Raw genomic sequence first — 24407 nt, forward strand, 5'->3', positions numbered from 1 at the left:
TCCACACGTGAGAAATAAAGGAGTTGACAAAATGTTTTGCAGGTCCTTGCTGGACTTGTAACGGCAAATTTGACAAATCATCTGCATTTGCATGGTGCTCTGATTTACGATATTGTGCCGATAATATCAAAGACCATCTCTCTAACCTACTAGCTGCTCAAGAAGGAATACCTTCATACAGCCCAAAGATTGTTGTCAAGAGTTGATGATCCATCAAAAGAGTAAAATAACGTCCATAAAGGTAGTGGTGAAACTTTCTTACCCCAAAAATGATGCTCAATGCCTCTTTTTCTAGCTGAGTGTAATTAATTTCTGTGCTAGCAAGAGTTTGTGAAGTAAATACTATCGGTTGTTCCTTTCCTGAAGACATTATGTACAAGGCAACTGCACTAACCCTAAAGGTGATGCATTGCAAGCACGTTGTAACTTCAGCGTTGGATTGTCGTGAACCAATAGCTCTGATTTCTGTCAGGCATCTTTTACCACAATGCACTTTTGCATTCTTTTGACCAGTGTCATATCTGTTTGGCACATAACAAAGTGTGTAAAAGGTTTCAATCGTGTTGCTAAATTCGGAACAAATTTTGTATAATAATATTTTTTAAAATATATTTTAATTCAAGTTTTTAACATTTTAACATTCAAAACACCTAACATTACAAAGTAAAACCAACACAAAACCCCGCCCCCCCCGCCCCAACATCCTAATCTACCTCAACATTTCCCCTCCCCCAACACCCCAGGTAACCGGCTCCTTGAAATGTAGTACAAACACCCTGCTCTTGTGGAAGCCCTCACTAACCCTCTTAAAGCAAACTTTACCTTTTCCATATACAAGAACTCCATTAAATCCTTCAACCGTACTGAGGCATAAGACGGAGAGACTTACCTCCACCCCAATAGGACCCACCTGCAAGTGATCAATGAGGCGAAGGCTAAAATATCTGCTCCCACTCCAGTCTGCGAGCCCGACACCCAGAATATGGCCTCAGGGGACTAGGGTCTAAATCCACGTGCAAGATCGTCGACATGGTGTTGAAGAACGACCTCCAAAATTTCTCCAACAACTTCGGGCAGGACCAGAACATCTGTGCATGGTTGGCTGGGCCCCTCCCATATCCCTCACAAATATCTGTTGATTATTCTTTTGTCTACTATGTATGTACTGTGTACATTCCCTCGACCACAGAAAAATACTTTCACTGTACTTCAGTACGTGACAATAAATCAAATCAAATCATCCACCCCCTCAAGCTAGTTCATCCTCGCCTTCGTCAGGTGTGCTCTGTGTACTAGCTTTATCAATCCCAGCCTCGTGTATGATATTAAGGCATTCACCCTCCACAGCACCTCACACCACAGCCCCTCCTCCAGCTTCTCCTCCCACTTGGCCTTAACCCCTCCAGACACACCCTATCCTCCAAATTCCTCCCATAGATCACCAAGACAGCCGCCTTCCTCCGACTCCATCACCAACACCCCCTCCAGCAACGAGGAGGGCAGTGCCACATGCATATACATGGAAACTTCTCCCACAACTCCTCCAAACTTACAAACAGCCCTTCCAAGAACAAGTCCTTCATTTCCACCACCCCATCCTCCTTGCACCCCCAAAACCTAGCATAAGACATAGGAGCAGAATTAGGCTATTTGTCTCATCAATCCTGCTCCGCCATTCAATCATGGCTCATACAGCCAGCATCCATCCTCGCTGGCTCAAACCCATAGTTCCCTCGGATCGGCATCAACTTCAACCCCCTACCCCAACCTAACGTGCTGCTGAAATTACCTCCATATTGTCAGCATGGCCACCACCACTGGACTCCCCAAGTACTTCCCTGGGACAAATGGGAGCAACGCCGTTGCCTGTGCCCGCAACCCCGACCCCATACAAGAGCCTGCCTCCATCCCCACCCACAAAGCCTCTGTTTCCCTACTCCAACCCCACACCTTCTCAGCATTCACCGCCCAATAATTGTATTACAGGTTCGGAAGGGCCAACCGCCCCCCCCCCCCCCGACTGCCACCCTCTGTGAAGCACCATCCTCCTAATCCTTGCCACCTTCCCTGCCCAGGTAAACAACAAAACCAACCTATCCACCCCCATAGAAAACGATTTCGGCAAAAAGACCAGTAGGCACCAAAATAAAAATAAAAACTGCGGCAAGATATTCATCTTGACCACCTGGATCTGGCCAGCCAACGATAGGAGAAGGCTACCCCACCTCAGTAAATCCACCTTGACCCTTCCCATCAGAGTCATGAAGTTCAACTTACGGAGCCGAGCCAATCCTGAGCCACCAACTCTCCCAGATAGCTAAAGTGGATTGTTGCCACCCGAAATGGTAACCCCCCAACCCAACCCACCCTGACTCCGGCCTCCGGAGAAGACACCACAAAACACTCACTTTTTCCCAAATTTAACTTGCAGCCTGAAAAAGTTCCAAATCGCATATGCAGTCAGTCCCATTATATCCCCCATTGAAGAGCCCAGATTGGAGATATACAGCAACAGGTCATCAGCATACAGGGACACACTTTTTACCCGAAAACCTCAACGCTATGGCCAAGGCTCTATCGCCAGCGCAAACAGAGGGGGGACATGGGGCATCCCTGCCTAATTCCCCTATGCAACCGAAAGTACCCTGAATTCAACTCATTTGTGCGCACATACGCCATTGAATCCTTATACAACAATTTCACGCACGCCACAAACCTGGGCCCAATCCCAAACTTCTCCAGCAGCACAAACAAATAGCTCCACTCCACGTGGTCAAACTCCTTTTCCGCATCCAGCGCCTCCAACTTACCTCCGCCAGAGAAGACACCACATTCAACAGACACTGCAATTTTCTATTATAATCGATTAATCCCAGATAAGTACTCAATTGTGTCACATTTTGAGGATGTGATGCTTTTAAGATCGCTGTCATCTTGGCTCCTTGTGCAAGCCACCTCTATCAACATGACCAAAGTAATTTATGGATATCATAGAATCACAGAATTTAGTGCAGAAGGAGGCCCTTTGGCCCATCGAGTCTACCCCAGCCCCTGAAAGAGCATTTTACCTAAGCCCACACCTCCACCCTATCTCCGTAACCCAGCAACCTCACCTATTGGCCACTACAGGGCAATATAGCATGACTAATCCACCTAACCCGTACATCTTTGGACTATGGGAGGAAACTGGAGTACTCGGAGGAAGCCCTCGCAGACACAGGGTGAACGTGCAGACTCCACACAGACAGTGACCCAAGCCAGGAATCGAACCCAGGTCTCTGGCGCTGTGAAGCAACAGTGCTAACCACTGTGCTACCGTGCTGCCCCTCTTGACTCTTGAAAAAGTCTCACTTTTCCTTTTTAACTCTGAGATTATAGATTATGCAGAGCAGCTTCCAAGTTCTTCAAGTGTTCTTGTTCACTTGAATCGGTAATGAGAATGTCATCGAGATAACATAGCGCCATTTAGCCCTCTCAAAATTTGATCCATGGATCTCTGAAAAATAGCAGGAGCAGATGTTATTCCAGATGGAAATCTTCTGTAATGAAACACTTTTGTGCATCACAATGGTGAGTAGTCACATTCATTTTTAAATATGCCTGTCATAGATGTTTTATTGAATTTCTGTTCTCCTCTCCAGAAAGTCCAGTAAAGAAGTTTTCAATCCGCAGCAGTGGATCATTAACAGTTGTTTTAAAATCTCCACATGTTCTCATCGAGCCATCGTGTTTCAATACAGAAACGATTGGTGTTGCCCAATCATTTGTAGCAACTGGTTTGATGACTCTTGTTTGCACTAGCCTTTCTAGCTCTTTGACCAATGGTACAATTCTAGCTTTGAGACATTTTAGTATACTGTTTGGCTTGAGTTTGAGTTGAACCTCAACTCCTGTCATTGAGCCCAGTGAATCTTCAAACCCCTTTTTATATTTCTCCAGAAGTTGTTGTACGTCATTTTTTGAATCCACTAGCTGATTTGCTGATCCCCAGTTGAGTTTTTTTCCCAACCATGCTCTACCAAATAAACCAAAGAAACTCCCTCCGATAACGTGGAGAGGCAAATTCGCTGTTTGTCCACTTACTTCTACTTTTACCATAATATATCCTTTCAATGGTACAACCTAGTCTGTGCACATCCTTAGGATAACGTGATGATTTTAAAGTCAGATGCTCCAACCTCTGATTATAAATTGTCTCAGGTATCCATGATACAGCTGCACCTGTATCGACTTCCATTTTGACTTGGTTACCATCAGATTTTAGGAATGCCCAGAAACGTTGTGGTGGTTTAACCAGAGGGTCACCACACCTCAGGCGAGGTCTGAGAAGGTGGGGCCTTCATGAATAACCTCAGCCAGTACGGGAATGAACTTACGTTGCTGGCCTTGTTCTGTATCACAAACCAGCAGTCTCATCCAATGAGCTAAACTGGCCTCTAATCAAATAACATCCATCCCATTGAATATTCAGATTAGCTACGTCTATATATTTTAGAAATCATGAGAATTTTGAAAACTCGAACAAGCCTAGAAATTCTCAAAAGGCACTGCAGACAGAACATGACGGCCGCACACATGCACACACACACAAAATACTTTTTAGTTTATTCTCCCAATTTCAAATTTTAAAATAAATACAAAAAGAAACACTGAACATCCAGCAAAAAGATTTATTTGTGGCTCATATGATAAAAATATATCATATCTATCATGCTTAAAGCTATATTCTGCAAATTATTTTCATGCTTACAGTATTTGTTTCTTGAATCTGAGCCTGAGATTTTAGCAGAACTCTAAATATTCATAAAAGTGGTTGCAATAATAATGTGCTTCGATAAACTGAATCTTATAACTCATTTTAATTTAAAATTAGTATTAAATTGCTATTAGATAACCTATGAGATTTATCTTCTTCAGTTTGCAATTTTATTACAATGCAATTGAAAAAATATTGCACTTGCTTTTCTATAGTCTAATTTGTACAACTATTAACAGCATCGATATGATTAGACTTCACAGTTGACAATAATATATAAATGAAGTTACATGCACGTGAAAGGACATATTAATGTTGTATTGAATCTCAGTACATTAGTGTCTGGTTACATAATCTCAATTTTAGCCAATATTCCAGCAAAAATGTTGGGGATAAAGCATCTTCTATATCTACTATATATGGCTTGTTGCTAAACAATAAACTACAAAAAAATAAAGATGAAAATATTCATCTAATAGGTCATCCAAAGGAACTGGTCATTGGGTCAAAGCACTCCATTCAATTGGAACAATCCAGTGGGGGTATTACTATATGCTCAGTGCGTGCACGTAAACTTCATTGTATAACCTTTGTATAACGAACTATATAAAGGAAAGTATGTGCCAAATTGCTTTGCAAGCAATCTTTAAGCGATGACACTATTTTGCCAACAAAGGCAGCAGCCAATGTGTGCACAGCAAGATCCCACAAACAGCAACTGAGTCAATGACCTGTCAAGCCATTTTGCTAACGTTAGTCAAGTGGGAATGTTGGCTGGGACAACAGGAGGACTCAAGTGCTCTTCAAAAGGTCTTGCAATGAAAAAACAAAATCATTGGTTCATTGCGACCCTGCTGGCGAGGAATTTGGCCAAAGAAGTGTAAGGTGCAACATTTTATTGACTGATTTCTAGCTAAAACACTAGAAATTATCAAGTGTTTTACATTTTTCTAATGTTTAGAATTTCCCACTTTCCATCCAAAATCAATTTTAGCTATATCACAAGCAGCTAAACAGATTTACATTCAGTAAGATGACAGTGTTACATACATTTTTAAAAATCAGAACAATATAACTTAAAGATAATTATTAAATTCATCCAGAATTAATATAATTATTTGGCTCAAGTATCAGTAATGTCATAGTATTTAGTTATGTACAGTGTACATTCGTGGTAGCATTATTGCAAAATGCACATAATTGGACAATGTTAAAGTAAAATGCCACTGAATAAACAAATGCAAACAATCATGTCACACTTTCAATGCTTTCCAATTTTCTGAGTCTGCAGCCTTTATTACATTCCCAGGTGGATGCCTAATTCGGTTTTCTGGAATTTGAGACAGAAATTAGGAACATGTCAATCAGGTTGCAGTCATTTCTAGTGCGTAGAAACAAAAGAAATTGTTCAAACAGTACCTCTTCCTCCTTTGAAAATACATATGTACCAATAACTGGATAATGACAGGCCAAAGAACGGCAAATGCTACAGTACGGCCAGACACATCAAAAGGCCACCAGGATGGTCTCTAAATGGGGGGAAAAACACACACACGCACTATAACAAATGTCTTTCACGCCATATCACATTGCATAAAACTTAACAAAATGTAAAATTATAAACAATACCCAACCTTGGAAGAAACAACATGACAGTGTTGTGCCTGGCTACATAAATTAATACAGATAGAAAATTATTGAAATGAAAATATCATGAAGGTTCATTAAAGTTCTTATTATCTGGGAAATCACATTTGCTGGGAAAACAGAACACTGCAGACCAAAGTTTATAAATTTAACTCTCTCACAATTTCCTCAAAATGATTTACAATTGATTTACATTTATATAAATGATTTGGAGGAAAATGTAACTGGTCTGATTAGTAAGTTTGCAGACGACACAAAGGTTGGTGGAATTGCGGATAGCGATGAGGACTGTCGGAGGATACAGCAGGATTTAGATTGTTTGGAGACTTGGGCGGAGAGATGGCAGATGGAGTTTAATCCGGACAAATGTGAGGTAATGCATTTTGGAAGGTCTAATGCAGGTAGGGAATATAGGGTGAATGGTAGAACCCTCAAGAGTATTGAAAGTCAAAGAGATCTAGGAGTACAGGTCCACATGTCACTGAAAGGGGCAACACAGGTGGAGAAGGTAGTCAAGAAGGCATACAGCATGCTTGCCTTCATTGGCCGGGGCATTGAGTATAAGAATTGGCAAGTCATGTTGCAGCTGTATAGAACCTTAGTTAGGCCACACTTGGAGTATAGTGTTCAATTCTGGTCGCCACACTACCAGAAGGATGTGGAGGCTTTAGAGAGGGTGCAGAAGAGATTTACCAGAATGTTGCCTGGTATGGAGGGCATTAGCTATGAGGAGCGGTTGAATAAACTCGGTTTGTTCTCACTGGAACGAAGGAGGTTGAGGGGAGACCTGATAGAGGTATACAAAATTATGAGGGGCATAGATAGAGTGGATAGTCAGAGGCTTTTCCCCAGGGTAGAGGGGTCAATTACTAGGGGGCATAGGTTTAAGGTGAGAGGGGCAAGGTTTAGAGTAGATGTACAAGGCAAGTTTTTTACGCAGAGGGTAGTGGGTGCCTGGAACTCGCTACCGGAGGAGGTGGTGGAAAAGCAGGGACGATAGTGACATTTAAGGGGCATCTTGACAAATACATGAATAGGATGGGAATGGAGGGATACGGACCCAGGAAGTGTAGAAGATTGTAGTTTAGTCGGGCAGCATGGTCGGCACGGGCTTGGAGGGCCGAAGGACCTGTTCCTGTGCTGTACATTTCTTTGTTCTTTGTTGTTCTTGATTATATTAATATGCTGCAATACTTACCTCATCACCTGTACCATGCTTCAACTTTGGTTGAGCATTTTCGGACTTGGCCTGTGATATGAAGGAAAGGAAACAGATTTCATAGCTTTGCTATTGAATAAAACATAAGTAAAGTTGTATGGATAAAAGTTTTACAATTGCTACTTGTTATGGAAGGAAAGAGAGGAAATTACAATTATTGATGCAACACCATTTTAAATGAAGTATGCCCAAATTAATAGTAGTGTTCATACGGCGACTCTCCAGCAATTTCTCTTCGACCTTTTATATTCTTTTAACTTTAAAAATACAGCATTCAATGAACCATATTTCCTTTCTGCCTGTAGGTTTTGCCAATAGTGCTCTGTTACCACAAGTTGTCTGTTCTCTCTTACCTCATGAAGAAACACAACTTTCTTAACCCTGCCATTAATGGCCCAGTTAAGACTGGGAGTGCAAATCTACTCCCCATCCCTTAATTCACCACAAGAGGGCATTAATACCCATGGGTCTGTACATGCGATCTTACATCACAGAACTTATAATCGTGAATAGGAAGTGCACGATTGCATGTTTGTTGAGATATACAAACACTTGGGGCGAGATTTTCAGTTCAGCGACTCTGGAATCGTGAAGCGTGATCGGGCGAAGAATTGTGTCAGCCGGAAAACAAGGCCGGGGCCAGACGCCCAACGGAATGCCATGCTCCGGTGCCTCGGCAGCGGCGTGAATGCATTATATGCCGCATGCACAGTAAACGCCTTCGGCATATCATTAATAATAATAATCACTTATGGTCACAAGTAGGCTTCAATGAAGCTACTGTGAAAAGCTCCTAGTCGCCACATTCCAGCGCCCGTTCGGGGAGGCAGGTACCTGAATTGAACCCACGCTGCGGACCTTGTTCTGCATTACAAGCCAGCTGTTTAGCCCACTGTGCTAAACCATTAACAGGCTCACCCCATAATTCTCCAGGCCTCCCGCGATGTTCCACCTCCCCAGGAAGAATTCCTGATGGCGAGGATCACTTGTCATACTTAAAATAGGGAAACAGGCGCTATAGCTGCTGAGGGAAAGAGAGGGGTATGAACAGTGTCCAATATCGCTCTAGTGTGCTGACAGTTGTACAGCTGGCTGGGGGGGGGGGGGGGGGGGGGGGGGGGGGGCTTCTGCCAGGCCCTGAGGGAGTATTGAGGGGGCAGCCACGAGGTGGGCCATGGGGTCGGGGTGGACAGGCACGGACCACCATTGCTGCAGCCTGCAAGACAGCCCTGTGGCTGCGCATGCCGCTGACTGCCAATTGTGAGCTGAGCGCCCGGGTCGTATGGGTACCTCCGTGGCTCCATACCCCCCCGCCCTCCTCCAATGTACTCTCTGGCCCCATCCAGCTCCCAAGTGTCAATCCCGACACCGGGGAATCACACGCCAGCGTTTGTTGCAATTGCACTAGTTCCATGTGGCACCTGTGCTAGCCCATTAGGATGTCCTGAATCACTCCTGGATTGGTGCCGTTATCAGGGTCGTGGAACTCATGCAATTCAGTCCCAGTTTCAGAACAGAGTCTCAAATGGAGAAACCGGCCCTTGGTTTTTTGTGATTACCGCTTACCTGAGAAGCGGTCACTGCTTCCAACATATGAAGCCGTTCCAACACACTCTGCATATCTTCCTGGAGTCTGATGAGCACAACTGCGATCTGTTCATTCACACTGCCTTTTTGTAGCCGGTCTGACCCCCTTCGTTCCCTATCGCCACCATTACCCAGCTGTGCGGTCTGAAAACCATCCCCCGAGGGCTGCACCCTGTTGCCTACAAGGTAAACAGGAACACAATATAAATCACTCCTTCCAATTTGGCAACAATACGGAGCAAGCACGGAACTGTTTAGAAAGCTGAATGGTTACAATGGTCAAGACATTCAGACCCAAGAAGATTAAGGAGTGATTCAATAGATGTCTTCGACATGAAGAATTACGGTAAGATGAATCATGATGGGTTATTTCTACTGGTCAGCAAGATTGTAATGAGAAATAATAAGTATAAAAATTAGGAGTGGTTAGAGAAATCTATTAACAAATGGTTGATAGAATATGGAATTCTCTGCCATGAAGAACTGTTGAAGCACAGAATCTAAATCATTTAAAACAGAATTGCAAAGTTCAAAGAGGAGAGCAGAGAGTGAAATTACACGAGGTGCCTCCTCTGGATCAACACAGTGCATTTTTAAAAACTGGATCTTTGGATGTGGTTGTTGCTAGCTAAGCTGGTATTTATTGCTCGTCCCTAGTTGCCCTTGAGAAGGTGATAATTGACTGCCTTTTTGAATTGCTGCAGTCAATATAGTGAAGGTGTTTCCAAAATTCTGGTTAGGGAGGGAGTTCCAGGATTTCAGCCCAGTGATATTGAAAAGACAATGGTGTATAACTTGGTATTTCCCCTGCACCTGCTGTCCTTGCTCTTCCAGGTAGTGAAGATTGAACTTTTGGAGAGATGCTACAGAGGAATATCCACTTCTCAAGTGGCTTGAGATGCCTGTCCTCATTCAAAGGTGCAATATTAATGCAAGTTGTTGATGGATCAACCTTTTCCAATTGCTTTAGCTGTAACACTATGTTTCTATTATATGCATTGCTATGACATTTCATACTAAGAGTTATGAACAATGTTTGTAATTAAGAACGCCATAAGGGGAGAAGGGAAGATTATACATTTTTCCTCCCTTTCATTTTTGGTTTTCCGACGATGCACATTCACCACATGGAAGTCATCTCTCGGATTAAATGAGGATTTCCTGGGAGAGGGTCTTCAATCTTCTACAGAGGGGAAATGTGCAGGAGCTTCAAATGGAAGAGGATGGAAAATAATATGCAACCTGCAACTACACCCCCCCCCCCCCCCCCAAACAAAAGTTCTTACAACAAGAAGTCCTTGGGACATAATTGTGGGGCAATACTTCGAGTAAAGACCCTCTTTCGATCAAAAACATACCTCGCCCTCTCCTGGGACCATGAGAATCAGTTCTTTTGTCAGTTATCTTCTCTTTGGGAGGGCCACTTCCACCTGACTTTGCATCTTCACCACCATGGGTAACACCTCCTTCTCCCAAATCATGTAACTTTGCTTTGGGATTCCCAAGGGATCTTAGGGAATGCTCAAATGCTATTTTGGAACTTTTTGTGTTTTCCAATAGCTGATTGTGATTACATTCTGAGGTTATCAGAGAACTGTTAAAATTCTCTCTGCCACAGGATACAGCTCCCGAAATCTACAAAAATGAAGTAAAACAAAATGTTTACAGTTCTTGGCAACATCAAATAATTACTTATCCACTATTCATGTTTGAGCATACTTAAGGAAAGTAACCCAAGAAAAAAAACTTTAAAGTTTAATTTGATTAGTAACATCACTTTACTTGTCAAACTAATAGATTTTTGTTACTCGTTTAGGATTAAGAATAATTTCCTAATATTAATAATAATCTTTGTCATAAGTAGGCTTACATTAACATTGCAATGCAGTTACTGTGAAAAACCCTTAGTCTCCACATTCCACATCTGTTCGGGGACACAGAGGGAGAATTCAGAATGTCCAAATTACCCAGTAGCACGTCTTTCAGGACTCGTGGGAGGAAACCGGAGCACCCGGAGGAAACCCACAGAGACACGGGAGATCGTGCAGACTCCGTACAGTGACCCAAGCCGGGAATCAAACCTGGTACCCTGGCGCTGGGAAGCCATAGTGCTAACCACTATGCTACCATGCTGCCCAAACGTGCACAGTGAAGACGTTCTGTGGAACAGGTGGTGATGGGAGATACGTTTGGTTATCCCAGGCTTGTCCAACCTTTTCGTGCAAGGGGCCACATTTAGATTTTTTTCTCACTCAAAAACATGAGCAACTTTCAGAAAGATAAGGCTTTAAGTGTTGAGGTATGAGGGAAAGAAACAGCTTTCTAAACAAAAATGAAGTAATGTCAGAGCAATGAATCGATAATTTGAAAAAATGAGCAATTAATAAATATGACCATTTGTATGTGAGAGGGTTAAATTGTGTTTTTTGACACTAGCAGGCTCAGGGTGCTCTCATTCATGTACACTCTCACTCACCCCACCTATGGCCACACTAACTCCCCCGCCCCCAACAGCAGCCTCTTTTTCACACCCTGCCCCCCTCCACCAGCTGCCTCTTTCTTGCCCCCATCCCTACCAGCATCCCCTTTCTCGCACGCCACCAGCAGCCCTTTTCACCATTCCACGCTTCTCCCCCACTCCTCATGTCACTGTCAGCCACTGCCTCACTAGTTCAGCAGCACGGGCTCTTATTCCCTGGTCCCCCTCTCAGAGGTCGTCCTCTCCCACACCCCACTCGGCGGTCGCCCTCTCTTCCCCACCCCACTCTGTTGTTTCTCTCTTCCCCACCCTGTTGTTCCTCTCTTCCCCATCCCACCCCGTTGTTCCTCTCTTCCTCATCCCACTCAGTTGTTCCTCTCTTCCCCATCCCACTCTGTTGTTCCCCACTTCCCCATCCTACTCTGTTGTTCCTCTCTTCCCCACCCCACTCTGTTGTTCCTCTCTTCCCCACCCTGTTGTTCCTCTCTTCCCCATCCCACCCCGTTGTTCCTCTTCCTCATCCCACTCAGTTGTTCCTCTCTTCCCCATCCCACTCTGTTGTTCCCCACTTCCCCATCCTACTCTGTTGTTCCTCTCTTCCCCACCCCACTCTGTTGTTCCTCTCTTCCCCACCCCACTCCGTTGTTCCTCTCTTCCCCACCACATTCTGTTGATTCCCACTTCCCCATCCCACTCTGTTGTTCCTCTCTTCCCCACCACATTCTGTTGATTCCCACTTCCCCATCCCACTCTGTTGTTCCTCTCTTCCCCATCCCACTCTGTTGTTCCTCTCTTCCCCATCCCACTCTTGTTGTTCCTCTCTTCCCCATCCCACTCCTGTTGTTCCTCTGTTCCCCACTCTGTTGTTCCCCACTTCCCCATCGTTCCTCTCTTCCCCATCCCACTCTGTTGTTCCTCTCTTCCCCACTGTTGTTCCTCTTTTTCCCACTGTTGTACCTCTCTTCCCCACCCCATCCCGTTGTTCATCTCTTCCCCACCCCATCCCGTTGTTCCTCTCTTCCCCACCCCACTGTTGTTCCTCTCTTCCCCACCCCACTGTTGTTCCTCTCTTCCCCACCCCACTGTTGTTCCTCTCTTCCCCACCCCACTGTTGTTCCTCTCTTCCCCACCCCACTGTTGTTCCTCTCTTCCCCACTCTTTTTGTTCCTCTTCCCCACTCGTTGTTCCCCACTTCTCCATCTCCCCATCCTACTCTGTTGTTCCTCTCTTCCCCACCCCCCTCTGTTGTTCCTCTTCCCCATCCCACTCTGTTGTTTCCCACTTCCCCATCCCACTCTGTTGTTCCTCCCTTCCCCACCCCACTCCTTTGTTCCTCTCTTCCCCACTCTTTTTGTTCCTCTCTTCCTCACTCTTTTTGTTCCTCTCTTCCCCACTCTAGTTGTTCCACTCTTCTCCATCTCCCCATCCTACTCTGTTGTTCCTCTCTTCCCCACCCCACTCGGTTGTTCCTCTCTTCCCCACCACATTCTGTTGATTCCCACTTCCCCATCCCACTCTGTTGTTCCTCTCTTCCCCATCCCACTCTGTTGTTCCTCTCTTCCCCATCCCACTCTTGTTGTTCCTCTTTTCCCCATCCCACTCTTGTTGTTCCTCTGTTCCCCACTCTGTTGTTCCCCACTTCCCCATCGTTCCTCTCTTCCCCACCCCACTCTGTTGTTCCCCACTTCCCCATCGTTCCTCTCTTCCCCATCCCACTCTGTTGTTCCTCTCTTCCCCACCTCACTGTTGTTCCTCTCTTCCCCACTGTTGTTCCTCTCTTTCCCACTGTTGTTCCTCTCTTCCCCACCCCATCCCGTTGTTCCTCTCTTCCCCACCCCATCCCGTTGTTCCTCTCTTCCCCACCACACTGTTGTTCCTCTCTTCCCCACCCCACTGTTGTTCCTCTCTTCCCCACCCCACTGTTGTTCCTCTCTTCCCCACCCCACTGTTGTTCCTCTCTTCCCCACTCTTTTTGTTCCTCTTCCCCACTCGTTGTTCCCCACTTCCCCATCTCCCCATCCTACTCTGTTGTTCCTCTCTTCCCCACCCCCCTCTTTTGTTCCTCTTCCCCATCCCACTCTGTTGTTTCCCACTTCCCCATCCCACTCTGTTGTTCCTCTCTTCCCCACCCCACTCCGTTGTTCCTCTCTTCCCCACTCTTTTTGTTCCCCTCTTCCCCACTCTAGTTGTTCCACTCTTCTACATCTCCCCATCCTACTCTGTTGTTCCTCTCTTCCCCACCCCACTCTGTTGTTTCCCCCATCCCACTGTTGTTCCTCTCTTCCCCACCCCATTCTGTTGATTCCCACTTCCCCATCCCACTCTGTTGTTCCTCTCTTCTCCACCCTGTTGTTCCTCTCTTCCCCACTCTAGTTGTTCCCCACTTCCCCATCCCACTCTGTTGTTTCCCACTTCCCCATCCCACTCTGTTGTTCTTCTCTTCCCCACCCCATCCCGTTGTTCCTCTCTTCCCCACCCCACTCTGTTGTTCCTCTCTTCCTCATCCCACTCTGTTGTTCCTCTCTTCCCCACTCCACCCCGTTGTTCCTCTCTTCCTCATCCCACTCTGTTGTTCCTCTCTCCCACACCTCTCTCCCCCTGCTCGGTAATCGTATTTCCCCAGCATCCCTGCTCGGTAGTCACTCTCTCAATGGTGACTGAAAATCTCCCTCCCTCCACAACAGACTATTTTTTTCAGGCCTCAGACTGAAGGAAACTGCTCCTCCAATCAGAGACTTTTTTCTCCCACCTTTGCTGCTGATTGGCTCAGTGTGATCTTATCAACAGCTAACATCTGTGATTGTATGAGCAGAAACTTGATGAATCTTCAAATTTAAAGGCCGGCATTTTAAACTTTGGGTCCACAGCCAGATTGAAGGCCTTGCAGGCTGCATAGTGGCCTGTGGGCCGCAAGTTGGCCAAACCTGGGTTAGTAAATAACAGCAGAGGTGAAAGATGATCCTAGCGTTGGCAATAAAGAGGATTGCTGCCATATCAACAAAGCCATTTACTATACTTCAGTTTCTCAAGTTTCTGATTATGTGATATCTCCATGAGATACTAATCTCAAAGTTTCACACAAAATAATTACCACAAATCATTTACATCGAAGGAAAGTCAAAGTCCAAAACAATTATTTGGAAAATCACAAATAGGGGATTTGAACAAAGCTATCCTTTTGTTTTTTCACATTAAAAATTGTGATGGGAAATTTAGAGTTCGAAGGAAACACGCAGCAGTGACTAGGAGATGTTCACAGTAACTTTGTTGCAGTGTAATGTAAGCCTACTTGTGACACTAATAAAGATTAGCGCATCTGTGTTAATTTTTTGTGTGGATTTTTCCTGCTCAGCCAAGTGAGCGCTGCCAACTCCCTCTACTTTGTTTGAAAATACCGTCATGGCAACTCCAGGAGCATTTACACCAATTGTCTCATTTTTTGTTTTAGAAAATCAGTCATCCTTTTGTTAAGGATGAGCAATTTGCGATCACCAATTCCAGGAGCATCTCTTCAAGAGGAGAGAGAAAAAGATGGAAGTTCAATGTTTAGAATCAAGTCGAGACTGCTTAATTATGCCCTTATAGTTGGCAGAGACAATTGGCTTCCATCCCATCAACCTGGGCTGGTTTTGAACCTACTAAATTATCCAGATCTCCCAAATAATTCTTGCAGATAGACAGTGAAATAGAATCAAAACAGATCTGAAACGATAGTGATAACAAGGAATATAGAAATAGAAATCAAACAAGAGATCAAGACAGATAGGAAAATATAAAGAGTCAAAGAACTTATGGAGTCGGAGGATACCCAGATAGAGGAACTAAAGGAACTAAACAGGGGCTGGTTTAGCAAATTGGGCTAAATAGCTGACTTGTAATGCAGAACAAGGCTGCAGCGCGGATTCAATTCCCGTACCGGCCTCCCCGAACAGGTGCCGGAATGTGGCGACTAGGAGCTTTTCACAGTAACTTCATTGAAGCCTACTTGTGATTATTATTATATTATTATTATTAAAGGGCAAGTGGGAAGAGGAGCTAGGGGGAGGAATAGAGGCGGGTCTGTGGGCGGATGCCTTAAGCAGGGTTAACACATCCTCATCATGTGCCAGGCTTAGCCTGATACAATTCAAGGTAGTTCACTGGGCACTCATGACGGTGGCCCGGATGTGGGTAGAGGACAGGTGTGCGAGGTGCGCAGGATGTCCAGCAAACCATTTCCATATGTTTTGGGCATGCCCGAAGCTTGGAGGGTTTTGCTAAGACTATGTCCACGATACTTAAAACACGGGTGGTGCTGAGTCCAGAGGTGGCGATCTTTGGACTGTCGGAAGAGCCGGAGTCCAGGGGGCGAGAGAGGCTGCCGTTTTGGCCTTTGCCTCCCTTGTAGCCCGGAAACAGATACTGTTAATGTGGAGGGAATTGAAGCCCCCAAAATTAGAGACCGGGTTAGTGACATGGCTGGGTTTATCAGTCTTGAGAAAATAAAGTTCGCCCTAAGAGGGTAAGTGTTAGGGTTTGTCCGGAGGTGGCAGTCGTTCGTCGACTTTCTCGGAGAAAATTAAAATGTCAGCAGAGGCAGAAATCTAGGGGGGGGTTAGGCTGTTGTTTCATTGTTGAGGGTGCGAAGAACGTGATAAGGATGGAAATGTTTTATGTACCATGTTTATGTTCCTGTTATTATTATAAAAACTACAAATACCCTAATAAAATGTTTGAAAAAAAAGAAAAGAAAATATAAAGAGTTGGATTAATCATAAAGCAGCTAAATGAATTTTGAAATGGTTGTTAGAAAAGAAAGGGTCTGTAATGTATCTAAATAAAGCATATATGCCTATCGGGAATATCGAAGCGTATTGGATTTCTGCACAGATCTGTTGTTGGTTGTTAAAAAAAATTATACGAGGGCAGCACGGTGGCGCAGTGGTTAGCACTGTGACTATGGCGCTGAGGACCCTGGTTCGAATCCTTGCCCTGAGTCACTGTCCTTGTGGAGTTTGCACATTCTCCCAGTGTCTGCATGGGTTTCAGCCCCACAACCCAAAAGATGTGCAGGTTAGGTGGATTGGCCATGCTAAATTGCCCCTTAATTGGAAAAAAAAAAATTGGGTTCTCTAAATTAACAAAAAAAGACACGCGCATTTTATAACTCAAATGTTACTGGTGACACTGAACTATGCAACCAATGCACAGGTCAAAAGCGTTAAAATAAGTACAACTTGTACAATACTGATCATCTATCTTCAAAAGAAGTGTGATAAGGATGATTCCATAATGGAATAACACAAGGATAAGATGACAGAATGCAGGTTTGTTCTCAGCAGAATAAATAAAACAAAGTCTGGCATATTCCTTTATTATTTCAAGGGTATAGATGTAACAGGTTGTTCGAATTGATTTTGCAAACAAGTCAAAATGAGCTTTTAAGCAAATCTAGAAATCTGTCCACCCCAATAGAAAATAAACACTGATCTAAAGCAGTCAATGTCACATTATCTCCTTTAGCTAGAAAATGTCTGACTATTAAAGAATCTGAAGATTATAAGGCTAATATATTTTTTTAAATTCGTTCATGGGACAGAGCGTCGCAGGCTGTGCCAACATTTACTGCCCATTCCTAAATACCCTAGAGGGGACAGTTAAGAGTCAACCACCTTGCTGTGGATCTGCAGTCACATAGTCCAGACCAGGTTAGATTAGCAGATTTCCTTCCCTGAAGGACATTAGTGAACTCAATGGGTTTTTTCGACAATGGTTTCATGGTCATCATTAGACTTTTAATTCCACATATTTTATTGAGTTTAAATTCCATCACCTGCCGTGGTGAGATTCAAACCCGCGTCCCCAAAATATCATCCTGGATTACTAGTCAAGCGACAATACCACTATGCCACAGCCTCCCCTCATATCAAATATCCTGTAGGCCTACTGCTTCATTCCACTGGGGATTGGTTAGCTCATTTGGCAAGACATCTATATGATGGTGCAGAATGATGCTTTAGGGCAGCACGATAGCACAAGTGATTAGCACTGTGGCTTCACAGCGCCAGGGTGCCAGGCTCGATTCCCTGCTGGGTCACTGTCTGTGCGGAGTCTGCACCTTCTCCCAGTGTCTGCGTGGGTTTCCTCCCACAGTCCAAAGACGTGCAGGTTAGGTGGTTTGGCCATGCTAAATTGCCCTTAGTGACCAAAAATGGTTAGGAGGGGTTGTTGGGTTGCGGGGATGGGGTTGAGGTGAAGGCTTAAGTGGGTTGGTGCAGACTCGATGGGCCGAATGGCCTCCTTCTGCACTGTATGTTCTAATGGCATGGGTTCAATCCCCATACCAGCTGTGATCGTTCATGGAGGTCTATCTCCTTTTTGCCTTGACCCATGTTTGTGGAGTGGTGTCCCTCAAGTTAAATATAATCAATTGTCTCTCTCTAATAGAGAGAGATGTCTATGTGGACTATATTAATTACAGACATAGAACATAGAACATAGAACAATACAGCGCAGTACAGGCCCTTCGGCCCACGATGTTGCACCGAAACAAAAGCCATCTAACCTACACTATGCCATTATCATCCATATGTTTATCCAATAAACTTTTAAATGCCCTCAATGTTGGCGAGTTCACTACTGTAGCAGGTAGGGCATTCCACGGCCTCACTACTCTTTGCGTAAAGAACCTACCTCTGACCTCTGTCCTATATCTATTACCCCTCAGTTTAAAGTTATGTCCCCTCGTGCCAGCCATATCCATCCGCGGGAGAAGGCTCTCACTGTCCACCCTATCCAACCCCCTGATCATTTTGTATGCCTCTATTAAGTCTCCTCTTAACCTTCTTCTCTCCAACGAAAACAACCTCAAGTCCATCAGCCTTTCCTCATAAGATTTTCCCTCCATACCAGGCAACATCCTGGTAAATCTCCTCTGCACCCGCTCCAAAGCCTCCACGTCCTTCCTATAATGCGGTGACCAGAACTGTACGCAATACTCCAAATGCGGCCGTACCAGAGTTCTGTACAGCTGCAACATGACCTCCCGACTCCGGAACTCAATCCCTCTACCAATAAAGGCCAACACTCCATAGGCCTTCTTCACAACCCTATCAACCTGGGTGGCAACTTTCAGGGATCTATGTACATGGACACCTAGATCCCTCTGCTCATCCACACTTTCAAGAACTTTACCATTAGCCAAATATTCCGCATTCCTGTTATTCCTTCCAAAGTGAATCACCTCACACTTCTCTACATTAAACTCCATTTGCCACCTCTCAGCCCAGCTCTGCAGCTTATCTATATCCTTCTGTAACCTGCTACATCCTTCCACACTATCGACAACACCACCGACTTTAGTGTCGTCTGCAAATTTACTCACCCACCCTTCTGCGCCTTCCTCTAGGTCATTGATAAAAATGACAAACAGCAACGGCCCCAGAACAGATCCTTGTGGTACGCCACTTGTAACTGAACTCCATTCTGAACATTTCCCATCAACCACCACCCTCTGTCTTCTTTCAGCTAGCCAATTTCTGATCCACATCTCTAAATCACCCTCAATCCCCAGCCTCCGTATTTTCTGCACTAGCCTACCGTGGTGAACCTTATCAAAGGCTTTGCTGAAATCCATATACACCACATCAACTGCTCTACCCTCGTCTACCTGTTCAGTCACCTTCTCAAAGAACTCAATAAGGTTTGTGAGGCATGACCTACCCTTCACAAAGCCATGCTGACTATCCCTGATCATATTATTCCTATCTAGATGATTATAAATCTTGTCTCTTATAATCCCCTCCAAGACTTTACCCACTACAGACGTGAGGCTCACCGGTCTATAGTTGCCGGGGTTGTCTCTGCTCCCCTTTTTGAACAAAGGGACCACATTTGCTGTCCTCCAGTCCTCTGGCACTATTCCTGTAGCCAATGATGACATAAAAATCAAAGCCAAAGGTCCAGCAATCTCTTCCCTGGCCTCCCATAGAATCCTAGGATAAATCCCATCAGGTCCCGGGGACTTATCTATTTTCAGCCTGTCCAGAATTGCCAACACCTCTTCCCTACGTACCTCAATGCCATCTATTCTATTAGCCTGGGGCTCAGCATTCTCCTCCACAACATTATCTTTTTCCTGAGTGAATACTGACGAAAAATATTCATTTAGTATCTCGCCTATCTCTTCAGACTCCACACACAATTTCCCATCCCTGTCCTTGGCTGGTCCTACTCTTTCCCTAGTCATTCGCTTATTCCTGACATACCTATAGAAAGCTTTTGGGTTTTCCTTGATCCTTCCTGCCAAATACTTCTCATGTCCCCTCCTTGCTCGTCTTAGCTCTCTCTTTAGATCCTTCCTCGCTACCTTGTAACTATCCATCGCCCCAACCAAAACTTCACACATCATTTTCACATAGGCCTCCTTCTTCCTCTTAACAAAAGATTCCACTTCCTTGGTAAACCACGGTTCCCTCGCTCGACGCCTTCCTCCCTGTCTGACCGGTACATACTTATCAAGAACACGCAGTAGCTGATCCTTGAACAAGCCCCACTTATCCAGTGTGCCCAACACTTGCAGCCTACTTCTCCACCTTATCCCCCCCAAGTCACGTCTAATGGCATCATAATTGCCCTTCCCCCAGCTATAACTCTTGCCCTGCGGTGTATACTTATCCCTTTCCATCATTAACGTAAACGTCACTGAATTGTGGTCACTGTCCCCAAAGTGCTCTCCTACCTCCAAATCCAACACCTGGCCTGGTTCATTACCCAAAACCAAATCCAACGTGGCCTCGCCTCTTGTTGGCCTGTCAACATATTGTTTCAGGAAACCCTCCTGCACACACTGTACAAAAAACGACCCATCTATTGTACTCGAACTATATCTTTTCCAGTCAATATTTGGAAAGTTAAAGTCTCCCATAATAACTACCCTGTTACTTTCGCTCATATCCAGAATCATCTTCGCCATCCTTTCCTCTACATCCCTAGAACTATTAGGAGGCCTATAAAAAACTCCCAACAGGGTGACCTCTCCTTTCCTGTTTCTAACTTCAGCCCATACTACCTCGGAAGAAGAGTCCCCATCTCGCATCCTCTCCGCCACCGTAATACTGCTCTTGACTAGCAGCGCCACATCTCCCCCTCTTTTGCCTCCTTCTCTGAGCTTACTAAAACACCTAAACCCCGGAACCTGCAACATCCATTCCTGTCCCTGCTCTATCCATGTCTCCGAAATGGCCACAACATCGAAGTCCCAGGTACCAACCCACGCTGCCAGTTCCCCTACCTTGTTTCGTATACTCCTGGCATTGAAGTAGACACACTTCAAACCACCTACCTGAACACTGGCCCCCTCCTGCGACGTCAAATCTGTGCTCCTGACCTCTATACTCTCATTCTCACTTACCCTAAAACTACAATCCAGGTTCCCATGCCCCTGCTGCATTAGTTTAAACCCCCCAAAGAGCACTAACAATCTCCCCCCCAGGATATTTGTGCCCCTCAGGTTCAGATGTAGACCATCCTGTCTGTAGAGGTCCCACCTTCCCCAGAAAGAGCCCTAGTTATCCAAAAATCTGAATCCCTCCCGCCTGCACCATCCCTGTAGCCACGTGTTTAAATGCTCTCTCTCCCTATTCCTCATCTCACTATCACGTGGCACGGGCAACAACCCAGAGATAACAACTCTGTTTGTTCTCGTTCTGAGCTTCCATCCTAGCTCCCTAAAAGCCTGCCTGACATCCTTGTCCCTTTCCTACCTATGTCGTTGGTGCCAATGTGGACCACGACTTGGGGCTGCTCCCCCTCCCCCCTAAGGACCCGGAAAACACGATCCGAGACATCACGTACCCTTGCACCTGGGAGGCAACATACCAAACGTGAGTCTCTCACACTCCCACAAAATCTCCTATCTGTGCCCCTGACTATAGAGTCCCCAATTACTAATGCTCTGCTCCTCTCCCCCCTTCCCTTCTGAGCAACAGGGACAGACTCCGTGCCAGAGGCCCGTAGCCCATGGCTTACCCCTGGTAAGTCCCCCCCCCCCACAAGTATCCAAAGCGGTATACTTGTTTCTCAGGGGAACGACCGCAGGGGATCCCTGCACTGACTGTTTTTTCCCAGTCCCTCTTACAGTTACCCACCTATCTCCAATCTTTGGTGTTTGGTTACTGCTTCTTTCTGAGCAGAGCACTAGAATAATGCCATTGGTTCACAGAGGATTTTTAGAACTGGCTGTTGGAAAAAACACTAATATTTATTGTTACATCTTTTCCTTGTATGATATTTATTTGATTTTGATAATCACAAGGCTTGTTGAGTGCTGTTTTCCATATCATCATTTACCTCTTCAAGTCCCAGCTGTTCCATCGAGTCACAATATACTTCACTGTCTGAATCACTTGTAATGTGCTGAGTTCCTGAAATCTCACCGACTTGGTGTTCCACCCCATCTGTGCAAATAGAAGGAAGAATAAAACAAGTGATGAGCAGTAACAAAATAAGATGTTGAGACCACACTAAGAGCAGAGGTAAACAATGCACGGAGACAGAAATTTCCCAAACACTTACAAAAGAAATGGTTCATACAAAATGTTAGGAATTTAAAATTATTAACACAAATTACAGAGTAAATTCTAACAGAAAATGGAAAAAGATCTGTTAAAAACAACTTGGTTGTTCTCTTTGAAATTAAAAAAAATTATGTTAACCAAGTGAGTGCAACCAAGATACCACAGTGGTAGCACTTTTGCTTCACAGCTCCAGGGTCCCAGGTTCGATTTCAGGCTTGGGTCACTGTCTGTGCGGTGTGTTTCCTCCGAGTGCTCTGGTGTCCTCCCACAGTCGAAAGATGTGCAGGTTAGGTGGATTGGCCATGCTAAATTGCCCTTATTGTCCAAAAAAGGTTGGTGGGGTTACTGGGATAGGGTGGTGTGGGCTTAAGTCGGGTGCTCTTTCCAAGGGCCAGTGCAGATTCGATGGGCCGAATGGTCTCCTTATGCACTGTAAATTCTATGATCTATGAACCTATTACTGTATAGGTACTTAAATTTCACAGTTGGTTTTCTTTCCATAATCTATTAAGTTTTTTAAGCAAAGATCAATTTCAGGAACATGCAATATATGCACTGATATTGCTATTCTCTGCACATTTTTAATCTCTGCATTCAGGCAGTGCATACCAGAACTTAACCACTCGTTACATGTAAATGTTTTTCCTCAGATTGCTTTTGATTATTTTGCAAATTATTTTAAATCCAAACTCACTCGTTCTCAATCCTTTCACAAGTGGAAACAGTTTCTCCCCATCTACTCTATCCAGGTAGATCGGTACAAATGCCTTTTAGCAGAGTGTAGATTATTGAAGGTAAGGCAGATTAAATAAGGAGTTCCTCAAAGGGCTGGGTAGTGATAATGTTGCTGGTCTAGAAACACTGGATCATACTCTGGGAACATGGATTTAAATCTGATCACAGCAGATAGTGGCACTTTAATAAATCTGAAATTGGTAGGCTCAATAATTATAACCCATGACAGCCATCATTAACTGTTATAAAAACCCATTTGGTTTGTTAATGCCCTTTAGGGAAGGAAATCTGCCATTTTACCCAACAAAAGGCAGAAAGTGGGGATAACTGGGTCTTTATCTGGTTAACAAGCTGTAACCAGTGGGGTGCCACAGGGTTCAGAACTCGGGTCCCAACTATTTACATTATTTAACTTAGTTGGAGGGATAGAATGTACAAGATCCAAATTTGCAGATGACACTAAAATAGGTGGGAAAGTAAATTGCAATGAGGAAATAAGAAATTTACAGGTGGATATGGATAGGAACACAAGAATTAGGAACAGAAGTAGATAATTTCAGACTCAGATTGAATGAGAGAGGACAGAGTGCCATACTAGAATTTTAAAGTTGGACAGAGGCCTGAGGAAAGAGTTGGCCCAAGTAGACGGAGCACAAATAATTGAGGGTAGGACAGTTCAGCATCAATGGCTGATGTTCAGGGAGGTATTAAACACCTCTCAATCAAAGTATATTCCTAAGAGGAAGAGAAATTGTAAAAGGGAGAAAAATGTTCCGTGGTGAAACAAGGAAGTCATTAAGGCAGAAACTAGGCCATACCATATTGTAAAAGCTAGTGGTAAGCTGGAGGATTGGGAGAACTTTAGGGTTCAGCAAATGGCTACTAAAAATAACATCAAAAGAGTCAAGGTGGGGCAGCACAGTAGTGCAGTGGTCAGCACTCTGCCTCACAGCGCCGAGGTCCCAGGTTTGATCCCGGGGGCTCTGGGTCACTGTCAGTGTGTAGTTTGCACGTTCTCCCCGTGCTTGCGTGGGTTTCAGCCCCACAACCCAAAGCTGTGCAGGGTAGGTGGATTGGCCACTAAATTGTCCCTTAATTGGAAAAAATTAATTGGGTACTCTAAATTTTTTTTAAAAGAGCCAAGGTGAACTACGAAAGGAAATTAGAAAAAACATACACATTGATACCAAAATCTTCTATAAGTATATAAAGAGGAAGAGAATAGCTAAAGTAAATGTTGGCCCTTTAGAGGACAATATTGGTGACGTAATAATGGGGAACACAGAGATGGCAGAGTCACTGAACCAATATTTTGGCCCTGTCTTCACGATAGAGGACAATAAAAATGTTCCAAAAGCTGCAGTTAATGCAGAGGAACTTGGTGCAATAACCATCACTAGGGGGGTGATATTGAATAAACTAATGGGA

The 24407-nt window shown here is 44.6% G+C and overlaps 1 protein-coding gene across 5 annotated transcripts in view; it reads right to left on the bottom strand.

Annotated features, from left to right (window-relative positions):
• Positions 1–4656: 4656 nt before the first annotated feature.
• Positions 4657–24407, bottom strand: part of acbd5a (acyl-CoA binding domain containing 5a) — a 211814-nt gene continuing 192063 nt past the window's right edge. For all 5 annotated transcript variants that reach the window (XM_072508428.1, XM_072508427.1, XM_072508426.1 and 2 more), the window contains 6 exons: positions 22018–22124; positions 10568–10844; positions 9189–9388; positions 7602–7652; positions 6176–6285; positions 4657–6086 (listed from right to left, as the gene is read on the bottom strand). In XM_072508428.1, the coding sequence (XP_072364529.1) occupies positions 6074–6086; positions 6176–6285; positions 7602–7652; positions 9189–9388; positions 10568–10844; positions 22018–22124 (758 nt within the window). In that variant the 3' untranslated portion in view covers positions 4657–6073. The remainder of the gene's footprint in view (positions 6087–6175; positions 6286–7601; positions 7653–9188; positions 9389–10567; positions 10845–22017; positions 22125–24407) is intronic.

The sequence above is a fragment of the Scyliorhinus torazame genome, chromosome 6 (assembly GCF_047496885.1).
Source record: "Scyliorhinus torazame isolate Kashiwa2021f chromosome 6, sScyTor2.1, whole genome shotgun sequence".
NCBI lineage: Eukaryota > Metazoa > Chordata > Chondrichthyes > Carcharhiniformes > Scyliorhinidae > Scyliorhinus > Scyliorhinus torazame.